This window comes from Mesoplodon bidens, assembly GCF_964165515.1.
Source record: "Mesoplodon bidens genome assembly, chromosome: 14".
In the NCBI taxonomy this organism is placed as follows: Eukaryota; Metazoa; Chordata; class Mammalia; order Artiodactyla; family Ziphiidae; genus Mesoplodon; species Mesoplodon bidens.
In genome coordinates this window covers 10,189,434-10,215,444 of record NC_138170.1, presented here as the reverse complement: position 1 = coordinate 10,215,444, position 26,011 = coordinate 10,189,434, and the positions used below count along the sequence as shown (strand labels likewise).

Genomic DNA, 26,011 nt, shown 5'->3' with positions numbered 1-26,011 from the left:
AATAGTGGTTTTAAAAAGTTATGTAACTGTCTGGAAAATTCTCTGACATAATGTTGAAAGAAGAAATAGACTACACAGTTCTATGTGTAATCACAGTTGGAACATGTTAAAAATGTATATGGGCAAAAACTTTGACATAAAAAAGATCAAAGTGATAGAGTAATTTGGTTTGTGTTAGGAATAATTTCCTTTTCACTGTTTAACATTTCTGGCCTATGCTTATTTTATAATGAAATAGAATTGGAAAATAGGCCCAGGTTTTATTTCTGTTGCAGTTGAGATTTTTCGGTGTTTTTTGAGAGGTTGGTACAAGCTGTTATTTCTTTGCAAATAGATGAAAAGGGGAAGAGTGACCGCACTGCGCAAGAATTTGTTAGTGACTCAGTCTGATTCTACAGAGAGAAGCCATGTTTTGAATCAGGAAATAAGGAACTTAGCTTGGGAAATTTATTTGTACTGCCCTAGAAAATTAAGTCTTAGGCTATTTCTCCAGGGCATTTTATACAGCCTCTTGAGTGGTTTTCTTTCCACCTAAGAATCGGAAGTCTCTCACCATTTGTTGAAAATGAGCTTGTAAAGGAAGAAGATTTGCCCGTCACTGCAGATCTCGAGCATATAGCTCAATGAGTGTTCACAAAGTGAATACATAAGTCATCACCTAGATCAGAAAGTAGAATATCACCAACACCCCCAGAAGGCCCTTCCAGGCCCCTCTCAATTTCTGCCCCTCCCCAAAGGTAGCCACTCACCTGACTTCTAACACTATAGGTAAGTTTTGTCTTTTCTTGAACTTTACATAAATGGGATCATAGAGTAAATCATATCTTTGTGTGAGTCACTCATGTCATCACATGTGGTAGTAGCTTATTCACTTCTGTTGATGTGTGGTGTTATATTATATGAATATACCATTATATATTTGTCCATTTTACCGTTGATGGACATTTGGGTTGTCTTCGATTGTCTTCATTTGGCTGTTACAAATAGGGCTACTATGACATTCTTGTACACGTCTTTTGTTGAGCATATATATGCATTTTGATGGGTAAATGCCAAGGAATCAAATTGCTGAGTCATAAGATCTACCTTCAGCTCTAATAAATAGTTTAATAAACAGTTTTCCAAAGTGCTTGTAGCAATTTACACCTCCACCAGCAGGGCATGAGAGTTCCGGTTACTCCTTATTCTCAGCAGAACTTCATATTATTGTCCCATTTCGTTTGGGTGTTTTTTATTTTTTGTCTTTTCCCCCATGGGTGTAAATTTAGCCATTGAAATGGGTGTGTAGTGGTGTCTTATTGTGGTTTTAATTTACATTTCCTTAATGACAACTGAGGTTAAGCACCTCTTCATATGCTTATGGCCACTGGGATCTCACCTTTTGTGAAGTGCCTGTTAAGTCTTTTGCTTTTTTTTTAGTCTATGCCATTCTCTTATTACTAGGTAAGAGTTTTAGAAATATATTCTAGTGTAAGTCCATTGCCAGATATATGTATTACAAATACCTTCTGCTTGATGGCTGGCCTTTTTGCCCTTTCACTTAATGCTGTTTTCTGATGATCAGAAGTTCTTTGTGAAATATAATTCACCAGGCTTTGCCTTTTATGGCTAGTCCTGTATAAAAACTACTTGGCTGCCCCAAGGTCATTAAGGTATTTCCCTGTATCATTGTTAAGCAGCTTTATTGTTTGCCCATTCATGCTTAGGTCTCCTGTCTGCCTGGAGTTGCATTTTGTGGATGTTGTGGATGTGAGGAAGGGGTCAGGATTCATTTCCTTCCCATAGGACTGTCCAGTTGATACAACATCATTGGTGAAAAGACCACTGTTTTTCCTCTGCTCTTTAGTATCTCCTGTGTTGTAAATCAACTAATTGTGTATGTGTAGGTCCACTCCTGGACTCATTTCAGGTCCATTGATTAGTTTGATCCCATTGCACCAATACCACACTGTCTTAATTATTGTAGCTTTATAGTAAGTTTTGATTTTCGATAGTAAAAGTTTCCAGCTTTCTTCTTCTTCATGACTATCTTGAATATTCTTGGCCCTGTGAATTTCCATATAAATTTCAAAGTCATCTTGTATACTTCTGCAAAAAAGTACCTGTGAGGAGTTCTTCTGAGATTACATTCCAGTGTTGAATCTTCCAAATTATGAACACAGTATGTCTTTCGATGACATAAAAGTCTTGTTCATCTTTCATTAGATTCATTCCTAGGTATTGCTATTATAGATGATATTATGTTTTAAATTTCCTAATTGTTTATGGTTGGTATATAGAAATACAATTAATTTTTGTATATTGTCCTTGATTCAGCAACCTTGCTGACTTCATTTATTAGATCTCTGCCCTTTAAATTCTTTTTAACTATAGAAGTAACGTAAGTTTTTCGTTAAATAAAGAGACAGTATGGCTTCCTTGGTGGCGCAGTGGTTAAGAATCCACCTGCCAATACAGGGGACACGGGTTCGAGCCCTGGTCCGGGAAGATCCCACATGCTGCGGAGCAGCTAAGCCTGTTCGCCACAACTACTGAGCCTGCGCTCTAGAGCCCGCGAGCCACAGCTACTGAAGCCCACGTGCCTAGAGCCCGTGCTCCGCAACAGGAGAAGCCACCGCAATGAGAAGCCCGCACGCCACAACAAAGGGTAGCCCCCGCTCTCCGCAACCAGAGAAAGCCTGCGGCAGTAACGAAGACCCAACGCAACCAAAAATAATAAATAAATTACATAAATAAATTTATAAAAATAAATAAATAAAGAGACAGTAATATGAAAGGAAAAAGGAAAAATTTCCTCTCTGTCCAATCCCATTCTTCATGTATGTGCATACTGTCATAGGAAAGAAATAAAAATGGAATCATATTATACCTACTCAGGAGAACCGTGAACCATGATTAAATTTGACATTGAATTTTGAGCTTGTATTTAAGACCACTTCTTTATCCATGATATTCTGGTGCCTGAGGCATGCACTTACCTCATCCTCAGGCACGTCGACCTCAATTTTAACTGGTCTGTAAGACGGCTTACTTTAATTGAGCCACCAGGTCCTCCAAAGGGAATCCCATTATTTCAGGCAGTTTGTATTTTTAATTTGAACCACCCTAACACACTCCAAATATAGCATGAAGTTTATTTAACTGTTTTCATGTGCTAGGTTGACAGAACCTTTCTTGTAATCGCTTTGTGACATATTTAGTTCACTTAATGATGTATCGTGGGGTTCATTCTGTGTCTGTACATGTAGATTGACTTCATTCTTCTTAACCCATTCTGTGTTGTACCCAATAATACGGATATATATAATTGATTTAACTGTCTCTCTATTGGCAGACATTTAATGAGTGTCCAGTTGTTTTGTTGTGGTGGTTTTTTTGTTTTGTTTTGTTTGGGGCCACATTGAGTGGCTTGTGAGATCTTAGTTCCTTGACCAGGGATCGAATCCAGGGCCCCGGCAGTGAGAGCGCTGAGTCCTAACCTCTGGACCACCAGGGAATTTCCTATTGGCAGACATGTAGATTGTTACCTGGTTTTTTACTATTCTGAACAGTGCTGTGGTGGACACCCACTTATATCTATACTAGTGTACTTTTCGTTGATATATGTTTTAAATGAATTCCTAGAATTGTGATTGCTGGCTTAAAGGGTATACACATTTCAAAACATTTTTAAAAAAGAAGTCCATTTAATTTTTAGAGCATTTTTTAAAGTTCAATACAGGCTTCATATAAATAATTTAAATAATCAATAATTATAATTCTTGTAGATTTTGCCTCCCTTCGCAGTTTAAAAGAATGTTGCAGGTATGATCTTTCCTCCCTAGCATAGTTTATGACCAGAAAGTAAATTATGCACTTCTAGAATATTAGTGTAGGTAAGGACCTCAAATCATCTTGTCTGGCATCCTTGTTTTTTTTTATTGAAATGTAATTCATACTTAACAGAAAAGTTACCATTTTTGGTAAGTATATAATTCCGTGGGTTTTTTTTTTTTCAGTGTATTCTTTATGTTGTACAGTCATCACCACTAATTCCAGAACATTTCCATAACCCCCAAAAGAAACTCAGTACCTATTGGCAGTCAGCCCTGATTCCTCCTTCCCCCATTCCCTGGCAATCACTTTCTGTCTCTGTTGATTTGCCTGTTTTGGACATCTCATATACACGGTATCATACAAGTTAGGTACGCTTTTGTGGCTTGTTACTTTTACTTAACATAATGTCTTCAAGATTCATCCATGCCGTAGCATGAACAGTACCTCATTCCTTTTCATGATTGAATAATATTCCATTGTATGGTTATACCACATTTTGTTTATTCATTTGCCAGTTGATAAATGGAACATTTGGCTTGTTGCCACTTTTCAGCTGCTATAAATAAGGCTGCATTGAGTATTCGTGCACCAGTTTTTATATGAATGTGTACTTTAGGTTCTCTTGAATGTACAGCTAAGAGTGAAATTGCTGGGTCATATGGTAATTCTGTGTTTAACATTTTTGAGGAGCTACCAAACGTTCTTCCAAAGCAGCTATACAATTTTACATTTCCACCAGCAATGTATGAGGGTTCCAATTTCTGCACATCCACACTCTAGCACGTATTTGTCTTTCGTTTTTTAAATAACCATCTTAGTGGGTGCAAAGTGGTGTTTCGTTGTGGTTCTCATTTACCTTTCCCTAATGATTAAAACTATTGAGCATCTTTTCATATGCTTACTGGCCATTTATAATATCTTCTTTGGAGATACGTCTATGCAAGCCCTCTGCCCATTTATTAATTGGGTTGTTCGTCTTTTTTTTTTTTTTCTTTTTTTTTTTTTGCGGTATGCGGGCCTCTCACTCTTGTGGCCTCTCCCATTGCGGAGCACAGGCTCCGGATGCGCAGGCCCAGCGGCCATGGCTCACGGGCCCAGCCGCTCCGCGGCATATGGGATCCTCCCAGACCGGGGCACGAACCCGTATCCCCTGCATCGGCAGGCGGACTCTCAACCACTGCGCCACCAGGGAGGCCCCGGGTTGTTCGTCTTTTTAATTGTTGAGTTCTGACAGTTCTTTATATATTGTGGCTATTAGATCTGTATCACATATATGACACACAGATATTTTGTACCATTATCTGGGTTGTTTTTTTCACTTTCTTGATAGTGCCCTTTAACACACAAATATTAATTTTGACGAAGTCCTATTTATTGACTTTTTCTTTCGTTGCCTGTGCTTTTGGTGTCACATCTGAGAATCTGTTGCCTAATCCAAGGGTACACAGATTTACAGCTGTGTTTCCATCTAAGAGTTTTATGGTTTTAGCCCTTACATGTCGGTCTTTGATCCATTTTGAGTTAATTTTTCTATGTGGTGGGAGGTAGGGGTCCAGCTTCCTTCTTTTGCCAGTAGATGCAGTTGTCTCGGCACCATTTGTTGACAAGACTATTCTTTCTCCATTGAATGTTCTTAGCACCCTTGTTAAAAGTCAGTTAACCACAGATGTGTGGGTTTATTTTTAGACTCTCATTTCTAGTCTCTTAATCAATATGTCTGTTTTTATGCCAATATCATGTCCTAATTACTGTAGTTTTGAAATAAGTTTTAAAATCTGGAAATGTGAGTCCTCCAGCTTTGTTCTTTTTCAAGATTGTTTTGGCTATTTGGGGTGCCTTGCATTTCCATATGAATTGTAGGGTCAGCTTGTCACTTATGTAAAACTGGCAGTTGGAATTTTAATAGGGATTGCATTGAATCTATAGATCAATTTGGGGAGTGTTGCCACCTTAACAGTATGAAGTCTTCCAATCCATGATGTCTCTCCATTTACTTAGATCTTCTTTAATTTCTTTAAATAGTATGTTATTGTTTTCCACTTACAAGTTTTGGACTTCTTTGGTTAAATTTATTCTTGAGTATTTTATTCCTCGTGATGTTATTGTACATGGAATTGTTTTCCTAATTTCATTTTCAGGTGGTTCATTGTTGATGTGTAGAAATATGGTTGATTTTTTAAAAAACAAATTTATTTGTTTGTTTATTTTTGGCAGTGTTGGGTCTCTGTTGCTGCGCACGGGCTTCCTCTAGTTGCAGCGAGCGGGGACTGCTCTTCGTTTCAGTGCGCAGGCTTCTCATTGCGGTGGCTTCTCTTGTTGCAGAGCATGGGCTCTAAGCATGCAGGCTTCAGTAGTTGCGGTATGCAGGCTTAGTAGTTGTGGCTTGCGGGTTTTAGAGCGCAGGCTCAGTAGTTGTGGCACACGGGCTTAGTTGCTCTGTGGCATGTGGGATCTTCCCAGACCAGGGCTCGAACCCATGTCCCCTGCATTGGCAGGCGGATTCTTAACCACTGCACCACCAGAGAAGCCCTACGGTTGATTTTTGAATGTTGATCTTATATCCTTTAGCTTTGCTGAAGTCATTTAGTAGCTCTAATAATTTTTTGTGGATTCCTTCGGGTTCTCTCTGCATAAGGTTATGTCATCTGCAATTAGAGGTAGTTTTCATTCTTACTCTCCAATCTGAAAGCAGCTTTATTCTTTCCATGCCTGATTGCCCTGGCTAGAACCTCTGTTGAACAGAGTGGCAGGAGCACACATTCTTTTCTTGTTCCTGATCTTAGGCAGAAAGCGTCGTCTTTGCTCACTGAAAATGGTAGATGTAGGTTTTTCATTGACGCCTCCCCTTTATTAGGTTGATGATTTCCTTCCTATTCCTAGTCTGTTGAGTGTTTTTATCATGAAAGGGTATTGAGATTGTCAAATGCTTTTACTGCCCCCTTGCCTTTACAGATTAGGTGGCCGGTCACATCTCCCTGTCCTTAGAATGGTGGGATACATATGTTACCTTTCTCTCAGATTTTCCATCCTGACTGTGCCCAGCTGGCGGTCCCCACTGGGCATGTGACACTGTGGTTGAAGTGCAGCTTGTGGTCAGCATCCCAGGGAAGTCACCCTCCTGCCTTTACTCCTCACCCCCTCTCCTGGCGGTGCCAGCCTTGTGAAGAGCGGGGGCCATGACCTTCCTGGTCATTTTCTGAGGGGTAACAAGGACTGTTGTCTGCTCTCTTTAACGATGCTGTTGCCAGTTGTCCCTGGTTCCCAGAGCACACGCATGAAAAGACAGCTGCTCTCGTAGCTGCCCCGACCCCACTGTGCACATATAGATACTTCTTTGTGGGGCACAGGCACACAAAGAGCTGTTGATGCCAGCTGATGGCTCCCAGCCCCTCCTCAGCCCTGGGCCTGTCGGACCGGTCTGCCTGCCCCCAGCCTGCCGCGTCTTTGGGAATGCGTGCTCTTGGCCTCTGTGGAGCTGACCCGTGGTCATCCCCAGGTATGGCTGTCCCCATGTGGCTTCCCTGTGGAGCAGCTGTTTGCGAAATCGTCTCTCTTGGCCTCCTGCTGGCAGTCGTGTATTGAGTGGATGGCCATACTGATGGGCCCAATTGGGCAGGGGAAGGACTCCCCGGCCTTTCAGTAGCCATAATTAATCCCAGTCAAATAAATTTATTTCTGGTATTAGCTGTGTAGAAGTGAGTTGTGTGGGAGCCCTTGGGTGGCCGAGCAATCACACCGCCAGCGCGCCCTGTGATAGACCTCACACACGTCCCATGTGCTCCCCACTCAGGATGCCTTAATAGCTGCTTCTAAAGTGCCAATCCTTCTTATCAGTCTCACTTGGGAGGCTTATTCTTTGCAGCATTTATTTAGCTTCAAAGTCCAGACCAGGAATGTATTTGGAACAGGTGATCCTGCTACAAGTTAAATCTGAGCACGTCACTCCTTTGATCAAAACTTTCCAGTTACCTTTCCTTCTCACTCAGACGAAAAGCCTTCTGCCCAAAACGCATGATCTGATCTCTGCAGGGCTCCCTTCTCCTTCGTGGTGAGGCTTTCCCTGCCTATCTTACGTAAAATCCCAGGTACTCTCTCCCCCTGCTCTATTCTGGGTCCTCCTTCCCCGCTTTATTTTCCTCCAAAGCGTGGATCCACTCGGGATTGGAGGCCCCACTGAGGGCAGAGACTGTTTTATTCATGACGCCCCCAGCGCCTGGCTCAAAGTAAGCCCTCGATGTATAATTGCTGAATGAATGAACGGATCTCATCTCTGTGCTACACGTGAGCAATGCTAAGGCTAAGAGAACGTAACCCTTTGCCCCCCAGCCCACGACCCGTCAGTGATGGAGTGGACCCTGGGACACCCCCTTATCCCCAAAGCTTCACTGCAGCCTGCTTCTCAGTCACATACCTCGGGCCTCCTCTGTGAAGCTCTTCAGAGGGAAAACTCTGGATTCTTAGTCTGTATATCCTTTCCTCTTTGGTGCCCACCAGAAAGTCAGCACTGTTCTGTGGGAGGACATTACTAACTGTATGTGATAATTGTCATCTGTTTTGATGTGGCCTGAAAATGAGAGAAGGATGCCTCTGACGAGTGTTCTTGGACCTTTGCCTCAGTCCTGGGGCTCACGGGTCAGAGCTGCCTTTCCCTGGCGGAGGGCAGTGTTACGAGCCCTGTCATCTCTCTCAACCCTGCTGTCTTTGTTTTCCTTTTTTTTTTTTTTTTTTTTTAAACCACATACAAATTTAAATCTTTCTCTACTGTGATCCCACAGCAGTTTATTTTCCTTTTCTTCCTTTGGTCTATTCCAGAACTTAATTTCAAGTCTAGGGGATTGTTCACTCTAAGAAGAAGTGAAGTTCTTAGTGGTATGTGTTTGTTTCCAATCCTAAACTCCCTCCTAAGTCATGTAAGCAGACAAGTAAAAACCGAGATCTTGTCCCACAGACAAGAAACTGTCCCTTTTTTGTTGGTGGTGGGGTTTTTTTGCTTGTTTTCTGCTTCACCTACAGCTCACCAGAATGGAGTTGTCTGCCTTTCAGGACGAAGAGGGACAGGAGGTCCCAAAAGGGAACATCTCAGCTTTTCTTCCCGCCATCAGCTTTGTCTTCTTTTTTTCTTTCCAGGTTGTGTCCACGCTGCTCATCAACATAATCCCAGAGGATCACATCCCACTGAACTTGTCAGGAAAGGCGAAGATTGGCGGGAAGGCCTGGGTGAAGGAGTCTCCTCGGCCCGTCCCCGGCTTTAACCCCGACTCCATGTGCGAGTCCCAGGTACGGCTGCCCAGCTGTATGGGTTGGAGACTTCTAGTCCCGGGTTTAGGCAGCTTGATTTAAAATCAAGACAGAGAAATGGAGACACATGCACAGAAAGAGGAGTCGTGCCTGAGGGGAAGGAGTTGTGCCCAAACTGTGTCGACTTCGGTTTTGGAAAGAGTCAGAGTGGACCCTTAGCATCTGACTCTCAGTGTAAAACTCATAACCAGCACGGCAAGGCTTCTCTGGCAGAAGGCCTCTGAACTTGACTCAGCAAAGCTTGGAAATGCAGACCCTGTGTTTTCCCCTGAGACCCCTGACAGGCTGAAGATCATTACGCTGCTGTGAGGTTTCACACCTCCCAGCTCCGTGCTTAGGAACCAGGCCTCGGGGGCAGCCACACGGCGGGGGGGCGGGGGGGGCACAGTACTGCCGCAGGAGAGCAACAGGCTAAAGATGGCCAAGGCCTCTGTGTGCTCTCGGTGGGGGAGCATCCCCAGGCCCCGGCTCACAAGTGCCTTGTCACGGGGTCTACCACGCATTAACACGCCTGCATTTGGAACCCAAGCTGCCCATCTTCTCTCCCTTCCTAGATTATATGCTAACGTGTGTGGCACCTTGAATTAGCTTCTAAGGCTTGAACCCAACTTTACAGAAGTGCAAATTCAGGCCGTAAATGATATTAAAAGGTGGTGTTTTTCTTATTCCCAGGGTACAAGGAAGGGAGTACCTGGGCCAAGGTCACGGTTATGAAGTTTAGACGCTAGGTGTTCTCATCTCCAGCCACAAGGTTTTTGTCAAGGATCCTTGACTTTTTTTGTGTGTGTGTGGTACGCGGGCCTGTCACTGTTGTGGCCTCTCCCGCCCAGCCACTCCACGGCATGTGGGATCTTCCCATACCGGGGCACGAACCCGTGTCCCCTGCATCGGCAGGTGGATTCTCAACCACTGTGCCACCAGGGAAGCCCAGATCCTTGACTTTAAGTCAGTACGGATGGTGGAGGGAGCAGGGGGCATAAGAACACACTGAAATGTCGTGTGTGTGTGTGTGTGTGTGTGTGTGTACTTTGCATCAAGGGCTTGAGGCAGGTTACAGTAAGGTTAACAAGACACGAGATGGGGTGGGCTTGGGGGCCTCACACAGGAGGCGTTGCCTCCAGCCCAGCGTTGGCGGCCGTCCCTCTGCAGGTGGTCATCAGGGAAGGGGAACTGCTCTGCGGGGTGCTGGACAAGGCGCACTACGGGAGCTCTGCCTACGGCCTGGTGCACTGCTGCTACGAGATCTACGGTGGGGAGACCAGCGGCAAGGTTCTCACCTGCCTGGCCCGCCTCTTCACCGCCTACCTGCAGCTCTACAGAGGCTTCACTTTGGGTGAGTGTGGGCAGGTGGCCCTGGGGCCCCCTCCCCTGGCCAGCATGCCCACCAGCACGTCTCCCCGGCTCTCCTAGCAGCCTCCTGGGGAACAGCCGGGCTCCTTCCACAAAGGCGTCCTCACTCGGCCACCAGCGACACTTCACAGCCTTGCTCCTTCTCAGTGCTTCCCCCGCCCCCCAACCCCATGTTTCTTCACATAGCACAGAATGACACCCCCCTGCACCCCCATCTCCATGTCCATTCTGTCTCTTTCTCAACCCCACCCTTTCTGGTTTTCGGTCCCCGAGACCGATGTTTTCACACTCACACTCACCTCCATTCTCTCTTGCAAGTGCCCTTCCAGAATCCTCCAGTGCAGAATCCTCCGCACTCCACCTAGGGTCCTCCCTGTTGTCAGAACTGCCTGCACCTCCCGATGCAGCAGGTGAGGTTGGAAACACCATGTTGGGGCAGACCTGTCAGGTGATCCTAAGATAGAAAGAGGAACTCCCGGGCTTCCTCCCTGGAAATGAGAGCCCGCTGTTGAGGAAGTTGCCTTCGGTAGAGAAAACAAGTGTGCAGATACTTTCTGTGCCCCGAGCTCATTCAGGGCAGCGTGTCTCCAGGTGCACAGAGCGGAGTCCGAGCCCTTCGGCAGTTTCCTGTGAGGAATGGATGACGGGCTGCGTGCTGAGCAGGAGCCCCAGTGAGCGTGGGAATCGTCCAGCCGACGAGACCAGCAGCGGTGGGGCTGAGACCCTGTGTCCGTGGACTGGCTGGCGTGTAGACACGGGGCCGGTGGGCCTGCCGCAGCTGGAGTTTGCTCGTCGGCCTGCAGCGGGGCCTGCATAATTGTATAATTTATATTGATTGTGGACAAGTCAAAATAATGTAGTACAGGTGTGAAAATAATTTAAAATCACCCAGCATTCAACTGCCAGAGATAACCACCAATGTCGATTTGATGTGTGTCTTTCTAGACTTTCCGAGTGCAAATACATTCAGAAAAAAGGGGATCCTACACTACCTAGTGTTTTGTAACCTGCTCCCCACCCTCCATTTGCAGATGTGTTTTATAAATGTCCTCTTGGGTGAGCAAATATAAACCGACATCCTCAGGTCTGTGGCTACAGACTCTTCTACTTGTGTAGATGTACCGTAGCTTATTTAACCAGTTCCTGTTATTAGACATTTAAGCTCTTTCCTGGTTTTCACGATATTGCTGGGATGAACACCCTTGAACAAATATCTTTAAAAGCGAAAACTGCAGGAAGATCCCACACCCAGACAGTGACGAGGACCAAACCTAACAAGCAGCTCTGCTTAGCACATGGTACAAGGAGAAATTGGCCAAAGTGCAAAGACCATCTGGTGCCGAGAGACTGAGAGGGCGCAGGGCCAAGCTGGGCGTCGAGCTCAGAGGGGAAGCCGGGCTAGCCATGGTGCCTTCTAGCACTCGCAGCCGGAGGTCACTGGAGGGACGGCAAGGCGGTCTGGAGCTGACCCCATGGAAGGGCCCACTTTCATGGTTGTGGCTTCCCCACAGAGGGACAGTTTCTTTCCCCTCCTGCTCACACAAGTTCTTTAGAGGCTCTCAAGCTTCCAGGACTTTGCATGTGGGAGTCCCAGCCATCTTAGCCGAGCTTTGGAACAGTGCAGCGTTTGTCTCCCTTCCCACTCAGACATTGGCAGAGGGACTTTGGAGTCCAGTAGCTCTCAGATGTAGACAGAAAATAGTTCATTGAAAGAGAAAGTGGGAAGACTTCTTGCCCAAGGTGAGGAATTCCTCAGCCCTTTGAAGCCAGAAGGACAGGCTTGACTGAAGTGACCCAGGCTTTCCTCCTTCCAGTGCAATGAAGGGGACCCTGCGGTGGTGGTCCCTGTCACCCAGGCTTGAGCATGTCTGTGTGTGTGCCTGCACACACATTCTCACAACCATATAGGCTGGTCCCTACGAAGTGTGACTTCTGGGAGTCAAAACTAGGATGTCCTCTCCCTCCCTCTCTTCTTTCCTCAAACTCAGTTTTTCACCCAAAACCTCATCTTCACCTCTAGCCCATCCATCCAACGTGTTTTTATTGAATGGAGGGAGTACAGCTGGTGGCTAAGAGCACAAGTCTGGGACGTGGGCTTGGGTTTACTTTCTGCCTCTGTAACTCTGGGCTCAAGTTCGAGCCTTAGTTTTGTCATTTGTAAAAGGGTAAGCCCTTAAGAGATGGTAGCAGGTCTCTTAATGGCGTTATGAATGTCACCATGATTATTCAGGTGCTCCCTCATCCGTGGCACCGTGCTCCGTGCCCTGACCTCACCAAGGTCACGGCCTGGTGAGAAGTCAGGCCGAGTCGCATCCAAGCTTGTCTATTTCACTTCACAGGCGTGGAAGACATTTTGGTCAAGCCGAAGGCAGATGTCAGGAGACACAGGATCATTGAAGAGTCCACCCACTGTGGACCCCGGGTGAGGAGGGCCTGGGTGGCTACTGCCTGCCGCAGAGGGTTGGCTGGGCTCCAACGAGATGAAGCCCACACCCTCCTCACTTGGTTGCAGCCTTCGACGTTTTCCTTTTCTCATTCTAGGCTGTCAGGGCTGCGTTAAACCTTCCAGGAGTGGCATCGTGTGATGAGGTCCGAGGGAAGTGGCAGGATGCCCATCTGGGCAAAGACCAGAGGGATTTTAACATGATTGATCTGAAGTTCAAGGAGGAAGTGAACCATTACAGCAATGAAATTAACAAGGTTCGTCCAGCAGTGTGTGCACTTACCACCACCGTTTTGAATGCTGGTCTTTAAAAAAATTACATTTTGATTCTCACTCTGGGCTCTTTGGAGCAATTTGGCTGTTTAATAGCTGACTAGGTGAGACGTGAGGTGGGGCGAGTAGAATTGATCGTTTTGAAAAGCCAAGGGCTTCATTCCCTCACCCTGTTGGGGTCTGGAAGGGTCTTTGATGAATGCTGAGAAAGAAGGCATTGCACTATTTTTCTTTTTTCCTTTTTTGGTTTTTTGACCACGCACAGTTTGTAGGGTCTTAGTTCCCCGACCAGTGAAAACACCAAGTCCTAACTACTGGACCACCAGGGAATTCCCCACTATTTTTCATTTTAAATGTTTGTATTTTGGGGTAACTGCATTAAAGGGGATGGAAGAAATCTTTCCCAGGGGCCACTGCAGGGTGGAGGGGCAGAATGAAGGATCAGAACCACCAGGGCTGCTTGTATGGGGGACCCAGGGGTGAAGGCCTGGGTTCAAATCCCGGCTCTGCCGCGGACTTGCTGTGAGATCTTGTGTGATGTGAACGGTCTGAGCCAGGTGTCCTCCCCCAGGGGGGTGGGGATGGGAAGAGCAGGTGAGCGCCCTGCCAGTCCTCCAAAGCCCCTTCCTGCGCAGCTGAGAAAGGAGAGGGACGTCCCCGCACAAGCCAGGGTGGCAGACCCCGTTCTCTCGCCTTCTCAGCCCAGAGCTGGGGCTCCCAATCCTGCGGCTTGAAGGAACCCACCTGGCCCTCACCCTGCCTCCTGGGCCTTGAGGCCCCACCTGAGGAGGAGGGAGGGAGGCATGGCCAGTGCCCAAAAGAAGTCAGTGTTTGCTCCTGGAGTCCTCTGACTGGCTGTCAGCATCCCCTCAGCTGCCAAGAATGCAGACCTTGTTGGTACAGTTCCGTCCTTGAGAGGCGTGGTTCAGAGGAGCCCTCCAGCACCGCGTGAAAACCAGGAGGCTCAGCTTCTAGGGCTGACTGGGGATGCTGCAGGTGGGGCATTGTCTCAGAAGCATCTTAGGATTATTTCTTGTTCCTCCATCTCTTCCCATCCACTCTGCCTCTCCTGTGTGGGGCTGGGTCTCTGCAACCCTAGGCAGAAGCTTAGATAGACTCAGAGCTCCCCCCACCTCAGCATCTCCCTGGTCCCCCTGGGGGCTTTGCCCGCTTCCACTGGCCCAGGAGCCAAGGTGAGCCTCCTGCTTGGTACTTGGGCAGCACGTTGGGAAACGTAAATGTGACACAGACATTGGTCATCATTGCTACTGTCCAGGGCCAGGCCATGCTCTGCTGGACAGGTTCCCAAGGGCACCACCTTAGGTTTTATTTTTAACCAGCTGCTTTTCAGAATCACAAACTGGAGATGCTCACCGCTCTGCGTCTCCTTTCTGGCTTCCTGGCAGAGGTGTCAAGAGAACGCAGCACCCTGGGCCATCCTCTTTTTTTTTTTTAGTTTTTTTTGGAGTATAGTTGATTTAAAATGTTGTGTAAGTTTCCGCTGTACTGGGCCATCCTTTAGACTTCTCTCTGGGGCTTCTAGCCAAAGGGTTGATGCCGGATGAGACTTCTTACCTCGCATGGGATCTTGCGCTTCTCTCTAGATAAATAGTCTGTGTTGGCTCCTGCATCCTGGATTTACCTTCTGAACCTGGGATTCCCAAGAGGGTGAGTCACTGACCAGTGCGTGTGTTCCATCTGCAGGCATGCATGCCTTTCGGCCTGCACAGACAGTTCCCAGAGAACAACTTGCAGATGATGGTGCAGTCTGGAGCCAAAGGTTCAACTGTGAATACCATGCAGGTGTGAGCCAGGGCGGGTGCTGGCTGGTTTGCAGAAGGGTGGGGTAGTTGCAGGAGGCACTTTCCAGATTTGTTTCTATTTTTAAAAGGATCCACATTCCGTACAAAATGTGTCAAGTACTGAAAAATACAAAAGTATGTCGAAATCAGTGCAGGCGCTAACCACTGTGAAGTGTTATAGACAGATACCGATACAAGTATCCAGATACTGAGGTGTATCAGACAGATACCTATTGTAAACTTACATACTGTATTATTATACATAGTCACATTATATATAAACACAGTGTGTGTGTATTTATAATCTTAGCTGAGATCCTGAAATTTTGCATGATCTGCTTTTTTCATTTAGTATTACACTATAGGCATTGTCCTAGAGGTTTCTTAACCTTTAATTTTTGGCTTGTTACCTCTTCCAATTACTGCAATGGTATCACAGCATTTTCACAAACTTTAGCAACTTTAAAAAAAAATCTTGACGACCTTGAGAGGGTCTTAAGGACCAGCTCATTATCTGGTGAGCAGAGAGCAATAGGAATGGGCTTAAAAGGCTGGAGGCCGTCGGGAAGCCCTTTTGACTAAGTAAAATCCAGACTTGCTGCTCTTTTCCCCCCAAGAACATTAATAGGCAGTTTTATTCTCTTTTGACCTGAGAATGTTAAAGATCACAGTAAGCTACTTTTTCTGCTAGTCTCAGTTTCCCTGTTAGGACCTGGGGGTCCTGTCCAAGTATAACACGTGATGCTCCTGAAACACGGCTGCTTTTACAAGCACCGTCCATTTCAACTGAGTCCAAATGCGAAAATCGCCGTCATGGAAAGGAAGGCATAGTCATCTTCCTGAAAGGTCAGCTCTCTTGGCTCGTTTAGCAGTCTAGGTTGGCCGTCAGGAACTTGGATCCCATGCAGTTTTTCTGGAAGAGCAGGCCCCCCATCCCCTGCTGGGACAGACCATCATTTAACGAGCATGTGGGTCTTCAGTTGCCTTTGGGTTTCCTTTCTCCCAGATCTCGTGCCTGCTGGGCCAGATCGAACTGGAAGGTCGGAGACCCCCGCTGATGGCATCTGGCAAGTCACTGCCCTGCTTCGAGCCTTATGAGTTCACCCCCAGGGCTGGCGGCTTCGTCACTGGCAGATTCCTCACCGGCATCAAGCCTCCTGTATGTATTTTGGTTTTTCCTTTGGGCTGTTCTCCTCATCTCTTAAGCTCAATAGTAAGAGGCCTATGACCTTCACCAGCAGCCTTAAGCAAAGACAGCCAAGTAATAAGTGCCAGGCTATCCCCGCTTACCACTAGACCCTGGGACCTGCAAGGACCAAAAGGACGCAGCCGTGTCGTGTTTACCATCATAATGCCAGAGCCCAGCCCGGTGCCGGGCGCATCGTGGGTGTTCGGGAAGGATTGCTGATGAATGGGAAGGTGAATGAGATCAATCCCAGGTCTACCTCTTTCTGCTGTGTGTCCTTTCTCGACTGGTTCTTCCCTGCATCTGAGGGCAGCTGGGGACGGGGAGGCCCCTCATCAGTTTGCTCTGTGTGGCCAAAAGGAGCGTCACAGAGATTTATTTCACAAAGCTTCCCTAAGAGAACCTCCCCTGGCTCCTCCTTGACCTTGGGAAAATTGACCATCTGTAGCAAATGTCTAGTTTTTCCTCAGTCAGCAGCACAACTCTCCCTTAAGAGAAAGGCTTTTTCTCCTCACACTTGGCAGAAATGGCTTTTCGACTGTTAGTACCTTCTGTTCCCTGGTCTAGTGCGTCTCTGCAAGGACGCCTCTCGTGGTCAGACAGCTAAGTCCAGGTTGTGGACGGGACCGACCCTTTGTGTCAGGGCCACCAGCCGCTCCCAGGGCTCCTCCCGCAGTCCCACACGGACTCTCCAGTGGTCATCCGTGGCCTCTGGCAAAGGGTGGTGGGGAGCTGACGTAGACCGGAGAGTTCTGAACTCTGGTGGCGACCCCTTCGTGAATCATGAAATGATTGACTTCATGGCGTGAAACAGAGTAGGGTGGTAAAGAAAGCATCCGAGTGAGGGGTGGGGTCGTTTCATAGAGTTTTAGCTCGAGTCATGTTATCTTTATCGGCACGTGTGTGTGTGTGTGTGTGTGTGTGCGTGCGTGTTTGCCGATTACTGTTATAAACCCGTTTCTCGTTGTGGAATTTTGGAAAACACTACATGGTGAGGCACCAGTGCCATTTCTGTTTGGAAAGTGGGGTGCGTGTGGGGTGTGGGACATGGCTCTGAGGACGGACTCCTGGGAATGGGAGCTGGCACTCCTGTTCCGTTTGTCCCTCTGCGCTCAGGCAGCATAAGACAGAGGCGACCCCAGGGGAGGGCAGGAGTCCCTGGGGCCGTGGGAGACATCAGAGCTGCCGAGGGCACCGGCTTGAGCCACCCTTTAGGAAGCACACTGTCCTCACCGCCACCCCGGGGGCCTGGGTCCCCGCTTCTCCCACAGGAGTTCTTCTTCCACTGCATGGCCGGGCGAGAGGGCCTGGTGGATACCGCTGTGAAGACCAGCCGCTCCGGCTACCTCCAAAGGTAAAGCGCACCTGTTCTGCCACCGTCAGGTGGCATCAGCGTCGCAGGTCCGTTCACCTCTGTCAGTTTTTTCACATTTTCATCGACAATTCACTGAAGATCCCTTTGGATGAAAAAACTTCTAGAAAGAAATGTCCATGGGTGGCCCAAGACAGAAAATAGCAGATATCCTTCCCCTCCTAGAGGATCGGTGAAGTGTGAGCTCAGAGGTTTATAGGAAGGGCCCGTGCGTCCGCGTGTGCGCCTTTCCCTGGGGGAAAGGTCCTGGGTGGTGATGAACTGGTCCTCCCGCCCCGGGAGGGCTCTGCGGCTGGGGCAGAGAGGATTCCAGGCCCCTTGAGTCCAGCACTCAGAGCCAGGCCGGTCTCAGTTTTAAGCTTCAACCTCCCACCTGCCCAAACAGGCCAGTCAGAGAAGCTACGTGTTCCCTTTCCTCCCAGAGAGGAAATTAAACAAGCAGGTCTGGGCTGGGGCGCCCTGAGTTCCTGCATCCGGCGTGGATTACAGGGCCAGATCGACCTGTGAGCAGGGGTGACGCCCCACCTCCACCCTCTTAAATCATTCAAGGATACCTGTGGAGTGTAGAAAAAGCTAGGAATCGAGTGATCGCGGAAGTCTGGGGGTGGGGGCGGGAAGAGGAGGGTGTCAGGGATCCCGGCTGGAATGAGGAGCGGCAGCCACAGGGGCAAAGGGCACAGAGGTCCGCAGGGCGCCTCTGCCGGTGGGGGGTCATGGCAGAAGGGGCGAGAGCCTTCCTTCAGGCAGGAGGGGCCGTGGGTTGGAAGGCTGCCCCTTGGGGGTGGCAATGGAAAGGGAGAAGTCGACGCGGCAAAGACGTGGGGCAACCGGCTGAAATGAACAAGAGGCAGGAGGCGTCAGGCCTGAGTGGCAGCACAGTGGCCTGGGGGACAGAAAGCAGGACGCTGCCGAGGGGAGAGAGAAAGTGTGGCTGGCGTGGGGGGGCAGCGGCAGGATAAGCAAGGGGACACGTTCCAGGGAGAGGCCTGGAGATGCAGCCTCCGGGGCCGTGGCTGGTGCTGAGAGCTGCAGCCCTGCGCGGTGCCTGGCACCTCAGCATCTTCAGCAAAGGGGACATGGGTGCTCAGCTGCAACCTTGCCAGGCCCTGGGCTGGGTGCCAAGAAGACAGTGGCGAGCTCTGTCCTTGGAGCTCAGGGGAACAGTGGCTCCTAGGAAACCCCCTCTGAAGGTGGCAGGAGGAGAAACCAAGGCAGGGTGGCCAGAGAAGTAAGCTCAGGCCAGCCCCAGGGCAGCAGAGGGGGCAGGTTGAGGGCGGCAGCTGACCGCGGGGAGCACTGAGGAGAGAAGGCACCAGGTTAGGGCTATCATGTCAGCATTTAGTTCCTAAGGTCCGCTTTGTCCCTGACAGTCTCTGGACTAATGGCGTGAGAGAAGCATTGGACGGGGAGACAGCCCCGCTGCTTTGCCTGCCTCCTGGGTCTAAGGACACTGGCCCCTGGGGAGCCCTGCCGTGCCAGGGAGCGACAGAGCAGGCAGTGGTCCCAGCAGCTGGGGCTGGAGATGGGAGCCGGGGTCGAGCGGGGCAGCCAACCTCCTCAGACACGTGGCTGCAGCCCCTGGCCGCGAGGTGCTGTAGCTCAGAGCCTGGGGCACGGGAGCCAGCCTGTCCTGGGGGCTTCCCTGGTGGGTGCTGAGCCAGTGGTCCCTGTGCAGGTGCATCATCAAGCACCTGGAGGGGCTGGTCGTCCAGTACGACCTGACGGTGCGCGACAGCGACGGCAGCGTGGTGCAGTTCCTGTACGGGGAGGACGGCCTGGACATCCCCAAGACGCAGTTCCTGCAGCCCAAGCAGTTCCCCTTCCTCGCCAGCAACTGTGAGGTAGTGTGCCGGCCCCCGGGGCCTGTGGGTCGTGGGGCGGGGGCCGTGCGGTGGGCCTCCCGCCCTGAGCCTTGCCACTCGGAGTGGCCGCTGAAAACTAGAGTGGGAAGAGTTCAGAAGCACCAGGCGATGCCTTGGAACGTCTGACGTTGTCAGAGCCCCTCCCTCTGTGTGCTTCATCCCGTGAGATGGCAGAGAGGCACGCGTACGTCTAGAAAAACTGCACCATGCGGGGCATCTGCCTTGTGCTGGGCACTCAACTGGAGCGCACCATGGCTGCTGTCTGCCTTCCTCCTCCCTGCAGCCTGGGGACGCAGGTGACCCTCTGCCCATTTTACAGCCAAGGCAGCTGAGGGTCAGGGTTTAAGTGACGAGCTGGTGAGTGGCAGGGCTTGTGTCTGCACCCAGGCCCTCTGACACACAAGCCCGCGGTTTTCATACCACACCTTACTGCCCCAAGAGCGATCGTCACCATTGGCTCAGCAGTCACCCTGTTTTACAGATTGGGAAACTGAAACTGACATGGCCTGTCCAAGGTCATGAAGCAGGTGGTCGAATCGCAGGTTGTGCCCCGGGGTTGGCTCCTTTCCATCCTGGCGCCATGTTCTGGAGGGACTCTTGAGTGTCACGGTCTCTCCCCAGTGACCTCAGCTCCTGAGACCGCCAGCTCCCAAGTCTGACTGGCACAGAGTGAGGGCCCTGGTTAGCAGTCGGTGCTCAGACCCCCCAGGGGCATCGTGAGGGCTCCACACGGGCCACCTCTGTCCCGTGAAGTTGTGTGACATGGCCCTTGTGTTACGCCCTCATCTCTTTGGTTTTGTCCGTGTGGTCTGTTTGTTTAGGTGATAATGAAATCGAAGCACCTCCATGAAGTTTTATCCAGAGCAGATCCCCAGAAAGCTCTCCGCCACTTCAAAGCCATCAAAAAATGGCAAAGCAAGCATTCCAACACCCTGCTGAGAAAAGGCGCCTTCTTGAATTATTCCCAGAAAATTCAAGCAGCTGTGAAAGCCTTGAACCTCGAGGGCGCAAACCAGAACGGCCGCAGCCCCGAGACTCACCAGGTAATGCTGGGGTTCGGTGGGGGGCAGGGGTGGGCCATCAGTCAGAGGGTGAGGGGATGAGGAGTTGTTTTCCCGGTGGAAGGTACAGTCATGAAATCTGGCTTCATTCAGTGCTGGTCAGGAAACATGGCACTCAAATAGGGGTTTAAGGAAGGGAATCTTTACAGAGGTGTGGACAGGGTTCCAGGAAGCTAACTAGGGCTGGTAAGTTGGGTTCCCACCCGCCCCCCACAGGCATGAACAGTCACCAGGGGTGGAGAGGGTGGCCGTGGGCAGAGGCCATCTGACAGGAGCCCTCAGTAAAGAGTTCTGGGCTCCGAGATCCGTTAGAGAGGGCGGGGGCTGAATGCCCAGCCTCACTCTCCTCCCACATGCCCTTCTGCTTCTGGGACCTCCCGTCAGCCAAGCACAGCTGGGAGCCAGGAGGCAGGGGAGCGCTTTGAAGCAGCTGCTGTGGGACAGCTTTGGGGCATCGAGCGTATGAAAGCCTGAGTGGGGGACAAACGGGGATGCAGCACAGTCACCTGGCTTGTGGTGACTGTCCTTGTTGACCTGAGACAGCCCTGGCTTTGCCTCTCCTCCCAGTATTATTATTAATAGCGCCCCATTTTGCGCTACAAGACGCTCAGTTTGGACAGTGACTTAACGAGGTCACCCTGCCTGTGCTTGAAGGGCCAGGATGAGCCTCTTGTAGAGTCCTGGTCAGGCAGTGCGCCCTGGCATGGATTCGGTCTCTCCGCGTTTCAGATGTCAAGATGGCCTTCTCATTGCCGTCAGGTTTCTGTCTCTTTCCCCTGTTCTCATTTGAAGCCAGTGCCTTTGATACTTCTTATCCTACTGGGCATCCCAGGAGGAGAAGCCTATTCCTGGTGTCCTCCAGCATAGCTGAGGCCCATCCTTCCTTTCAGATGTTGAGGATGTGGGCTGAGTTAGATGAGCAAAGCCGGAGGAAATACCAGAAGAAGGCGGCTCCTTGTCCTGACCCCAGTCTGTCTGTCTGGCGCCCAGACATCTACTTTGCATCAGTGTCAGAAACATTTGAAAAGAAGGTGGATGACTACAGTCGTGAGTGGGCAGCTGAAGCAGAGAGGAGTTACGAGAAATCGGAGCTCTCTCTGGACAGGTAATGACATTGATTTATTGCACAGCACACACAGAGGGAGAATCTGCTTCTCAGGCCCTTCCCCGCCCACTCTGGCAGCCTCCTGGGTTCAAGACTCCAGCAAGAAGGAGGGAAGTGAAACAGAGGACGCCTTGCAGGCCCTGAGGCCTGTGGGACGGATGAGAGCAGGTAGGCAGGAGTGCACCCCCCATCTGGGCCACGACGGAGAGGAGCGCTTTGCGGGGACAGAGCCCTGCACAGGTGGCCCCTCTCTTGAGTGTGGTGTGGTGGGCACGGTTATGTGAGAATCAGGGAATCTGGTCAGCAGCTGCCAACCCTGTGACCCGGGACAGACCATTCTCTCCCCCGTGACACCACAGCTCAGCCTTTCCTAAGGAGTTTGGTCTGAATATTCCAGCGATCCTTTGAGTTTGGGGTTTCGAAGCCTCAAGGAAGAAGGATCACATGGAATCCTGAGCTTAGACTTATTCACAAAGAAAGAAAACAGGAAAAAGAAATCTCGTGGCCTAGGCAAGTGGGAAGCCAGGCATGGACCAGCACTGAGCCACAGTGAGTTAAAACATCAAAACTGCCCCCAGGGAATGCCTGCTGGGGCGTCGGTCTCAGAGCAGTCATGCAGGGATCCTTCCCACTCAGCTCACTAAGCCTGGCCTGCACAGCCGGAAGCCTGAGATCATCCGCTGTGGCCTGGCTGCTTGTCCTGCACCCGGTGAAACCCAGCCAGGTGCCCGGAGGGGCTGAGGGTCCAGGGAGTAGGACTGCAGCAGGGGGATGAGCAAAGAAAAACACTTGGGTGGAGGACCTGGCGGGGAGAGACAGGGCTCTTACTTTTATCCTTTAAAGTACTTTCTCCAACCAGGCCTCAGAGATTCGAAGATGGAGTAAATCGTGCCGGGTTGTGATTTAGCTACCAGCCGGGCTTTCCCTAAAAGAGCAAGACCCTGATCCCCAGCCCCCTTCACCTGCCTCCCTACAGCTCGGGATGCTGCCCTTTAGCTTCAGAAGGACCATGTGGGTCCTCCCTCCAGCCGTGCTGCATCGGGAGTGGGGCGAGCTTGGCCCTGGGGAGCATCACTTGGGTTCAGAGGGCCGAGAGAGGGAGGCAGCGTATGCTTCCGTGGCTCTCACAGGGGACCTGTTAGCAAGCAGCAAGCTCTGGGTGCAACTCCAAAGTTCTGGAAGCATTTGAAGGTTTTTCCTGTCGGGAATACTGGTAGGCACTCAAACCTCACTGGTTTCAAGTGATAGGGAGAGAAGACACATCAGGTCAGCAGAAAGTCTGACTTTTGAAAAGAACTTGCATAGAAACGTAGTTTTATTACCTTCCTCTGTGTTCAAACGTAATGTCCCGTTCAGTCTCTGTTTGTTGAGCCGCTTCCTTGTCCTGTGTTCCGGGGCAATACAGTGTTCCTTGGCTGTTCTAAAAGGGCCGGCACTCGTAGGAGGAAGGGTTAGTGAATGACGAAATTGTGGAGTGCGCGCATTTCCGACGTGGCCTGTAGCCATTTGCACTAATTAAGAAAGTAAGCACCCCCTTCCCGCCTCCCCCCGCATATCCCCATAATTGCTCAGTGGACCTCTTCCTAGTTTGTACAGAGGGAGGTTTAAGCCCTCTCCAGGCTGTCACAACTAGTGGGCAAAGAAGAATTAACAAAGGGAAACGTGAATAGTGAGCTCACTGGTTCCGTGACATTCTCAGGGTGAACGTGAACAGTCCGAGCATGGACATCTACAGCTTCAGCTACCCAGCTGGGCTCTGTGCTGTGTCCTTGAGGACATTTCAGGGTCACTGGCCGGAATTTAAGGCTTAGAAGGACCCTTTGCTTCGGAAAAAAACAAGCCCAGAAAGAGGGAGAGGTGACAGGTCCATGTACCCTGCTTGCGGGTGGCATCGACAGCCCCTGACAAGGCAGGTCGTGTCTGTGCCCCTGACTCCTGCTGTCCCCTGCCCCATCTCCAGGTTGAGGACTCTTCTGCAGCTGAAGTGGCAGCGCTCGCTGTGTGACCCGGGAGAGGCCGTGGGCCTGCTGGCCGCACAGAGCATCGGGGAGCCCTCCACTCAGATGACCCTGAACACCTTCCACTTTGCCGGCAGAGGCGAGATGAATGTCACCCTGGGCATTCCCAGGTGGGGGACAGTGAGGGTGCAGGGGCTGGTGTGTCCTAGCCCGCTCCTGGGGAGGACGTCATTTCATTAGAGAGAGAGAGGGGAGAGAGAGTGTGTGTGTGTGTGTGTGAGAGAGAGAGAGAGAGAGAGAGGCAGGGTCTCATCAAAGCAGGGGTCAGGGTTGGAATTTCCAGAGCCCAGTGGGCTTCTGTGGTTGGATCCATGCCCAGGCCTCTTAGCATCTCTATTTATCTCTCCACCAACTCCTGTATCCAAGTTACCTGGGATGCTTGTGAAACTACATACTCCCGGGGTCAGGCCGTCTGGTTGCCCAGCTTCGGGGGCACCACTCACCTAGAACGTGACCCAAAGGGGCCCTGGCCCTTCAGGTAAAAGTACGCACCTTGCAGGATGATGGCCGCTGGGTGAGAGGAAGGAACAGAGATCAGGTTCACCTGCCTGGCCCGGCTACTTTCTGGCAGAGTGACTCAGGCTCCTCAGCTTCCTGTGGGAGGGAGGAGGGCGGGGTGCACCGTGCAGTCGGGCCGTGCAGGCTGGCTGAGCCATGGCCGAGGTCCAGCCGTGGTCCCTGTGCCCAGTGGGAGCGCTGCAGACGCTGTTTCCCTTCCCCGCATCTCTTATTCGTTCAGTAAGCACCCACGCTGTAATGCGAGGCACAGGTGATAGGAAACAGGAAGAACACACAGCCCTGTCCTTGCGGAGCTCGTGCTCCAGTGGAGGAAGCTTTCAGAAGAGTCCCTTGCTGTCACACGCGGGGCCAGAGCTGGGACTCCGTGATCAGCATATCTCCCCCACGAGACCCTGTGGTCTCTCGCAGATCCTGAAAGAACTGTGACATCTTTATGAGAAAGGCCTCGCAAAAACAGAGAACCCGGGTGCCTCTTACGATCAGATGTGTCCTTGTTCTGTGACAGGTTGAGGGAGATTCTCATGGTGGCCAGCGCCAACATCAAGACGCCCATGATGAGCGTGCCTGTGCTCAACACCAAGAAAGCGCTGAAGAAAGTGAAAAGCCTGAAGAAGCAACTCACCAGGGTGTGCCTCGGGGAGGTAATTGTCTCCCTGGGACCCAGTGCAGGCTGGCTGCAGGCGTTTTCCTGCATCCTCCCATCCATCCTCCCAACTCTTCTCCCACCCGGGCAGAACAGCCTTTGCCAGCTGTTCAGGCCCTGGCTCAGACTCCACCCAGTGAGAGGGAGGCTTTCTCTGCCAGGTGCTAAGCAGGGATGGATCAGGAAGCTTTAAAGGTAATCACTGGTCTGCAGCATTCTTCCGTGCCTTAAGAATCAGGACACTTTCTGGGTCAGCTTACCAGCCCCGCTGGAGCCTCAGGCCGTTCTCTGGAGGTGTGCCTACAGGGTGGGGGGTCTCTCTCCCCACCCCCCGAGGCATCTACACCAGCAGAGCTTGTTGGAGTTTCTTTGGGATTTTGGCCTGTGGTCCCGGCCCCTGTCCCTGCAAACTCTCAGTTTTCCCATAACCCACTTGTAATGCTCAGTCCCAGGCTTTGGGCAAATTGGTTTCTGTCTGTCAATCCGGTTCTAGGTGTTGGAGAAAATTGATGTCCAGGAGTCCTTCTCTATGGGGGAGAAACAGAACAAGTTCCGGGTGTACCAGCTGCGGTTTCAGTTCCTGCCACACGCGTACTACCAGCAGGAAAAGTGCCTGAGACCCGAGGACATCCTGCATTTCATGGAAACAAGGTCAGGACTCAGGCCGTGCTTATTGCTTGACTTTGTCACGGACCTTGAGGGCTTCTGGCCACAGGACTCCCAGAGACTGGGTGCTTTGGCCCAAATGATTCCTTCAAAGGAGGTGTCTAGAAAAAGAACAGGTCCTGCAGCCTTATCTGGCTTGTGGGTATGACTGCATTAACTACATTCCCATCTCTGCCCCCTAGTTTTCTCTCTGGCCCATGAGTCTCGTGTACTCGGGTTTGTAGGCTTTAAGATGGAGGAGTTCACGTGCCATAGAGCAGAGCCCCGTCGCAGTGGTGCTGCTGTGATGTCAGACCAGCACGTGGTGTTAGTTGCCGTCGTGATGTGGTTCCTGATACATTTATATTCTGCTAGGAAGGAGCAGTGTGTTGACAGCATGCTGCTCTTACACACAGGTCTATAACTGGGGTTACCTTCAGCTTCTTAGAGAAATTCTGGTTCCCTTCTGGTGGGGAGAAGGAACATCCATTTTCTCTCCAGTTCAAGTCACTTGGACATTGGAAAGCATGGGCCACAGTGCTGAAGCACAGGAGTAGGAGGGTGGTCATACTGGGGCTGGGGAAGCCAGGAAGAGCCAGCGAAGCACTTCTGACTGGC

At 50.4% G+C, this 26,011-nt stretch overlaps 1 protein-coding gene across 2 annotated transcripts in view; it reads left to right on the top strand.

The window, feature by feature from the left end:
* The window catches only part of POLR1A (RNA polymerase I subunit A), a 78,311-nt gene that overhangs the window by 40,519 nt on the left and 11,781 nt on the right, over positions 1-26,011 (top strand). For both annotated transcript variants that reach the window (XM_081253850.1, XM_081253849.1), the window contains exons 15-27: positions 8,944-9,093; positions 10,264-10,447; positions 12,804-12,886; positions 13,006-13,164; positions 14,885-14,983; positions 15,989-16,141; positions 17,440-17,522; positions 19,216-19,381; positions 20,224-20,445; positions 21,354-21,568; positions 23,529-23,696; positions 24,611-24,746; positions 25,242-25,399. In XM_081253850.1, the coding sequence (XP_081109976.1) occupies positions 8,944-9,093; positions 10,264-10,447; positions 12,804-12,886; positions 13,006-13,164; positions 14,885-14,983; positions 15,989-16,141; positions 17,440-17,522; positions 19,216-19,381; positions 20,224-20,445; positions 21,354-21,568; positions 23,529-23,696; positions 24,611-24,746; positions 25,242-25,399 (1,976 nt within the window). The remainder of the gene's footprint in view (positions 1-8,943; positions 9,094-10,263; positions 10,448-12,803; positions 12,887-13,005; positions 13,165-14,884; positions 14,984-15,988; positions 16,142-17,439; positions 17,523-19,215; positions 19,382-20,223; positions 20,446-21,353; positions 21,569-23,528; positions 23,697-24,610; positions 24,747-25,241; positions 25,400-26,011) is intronic.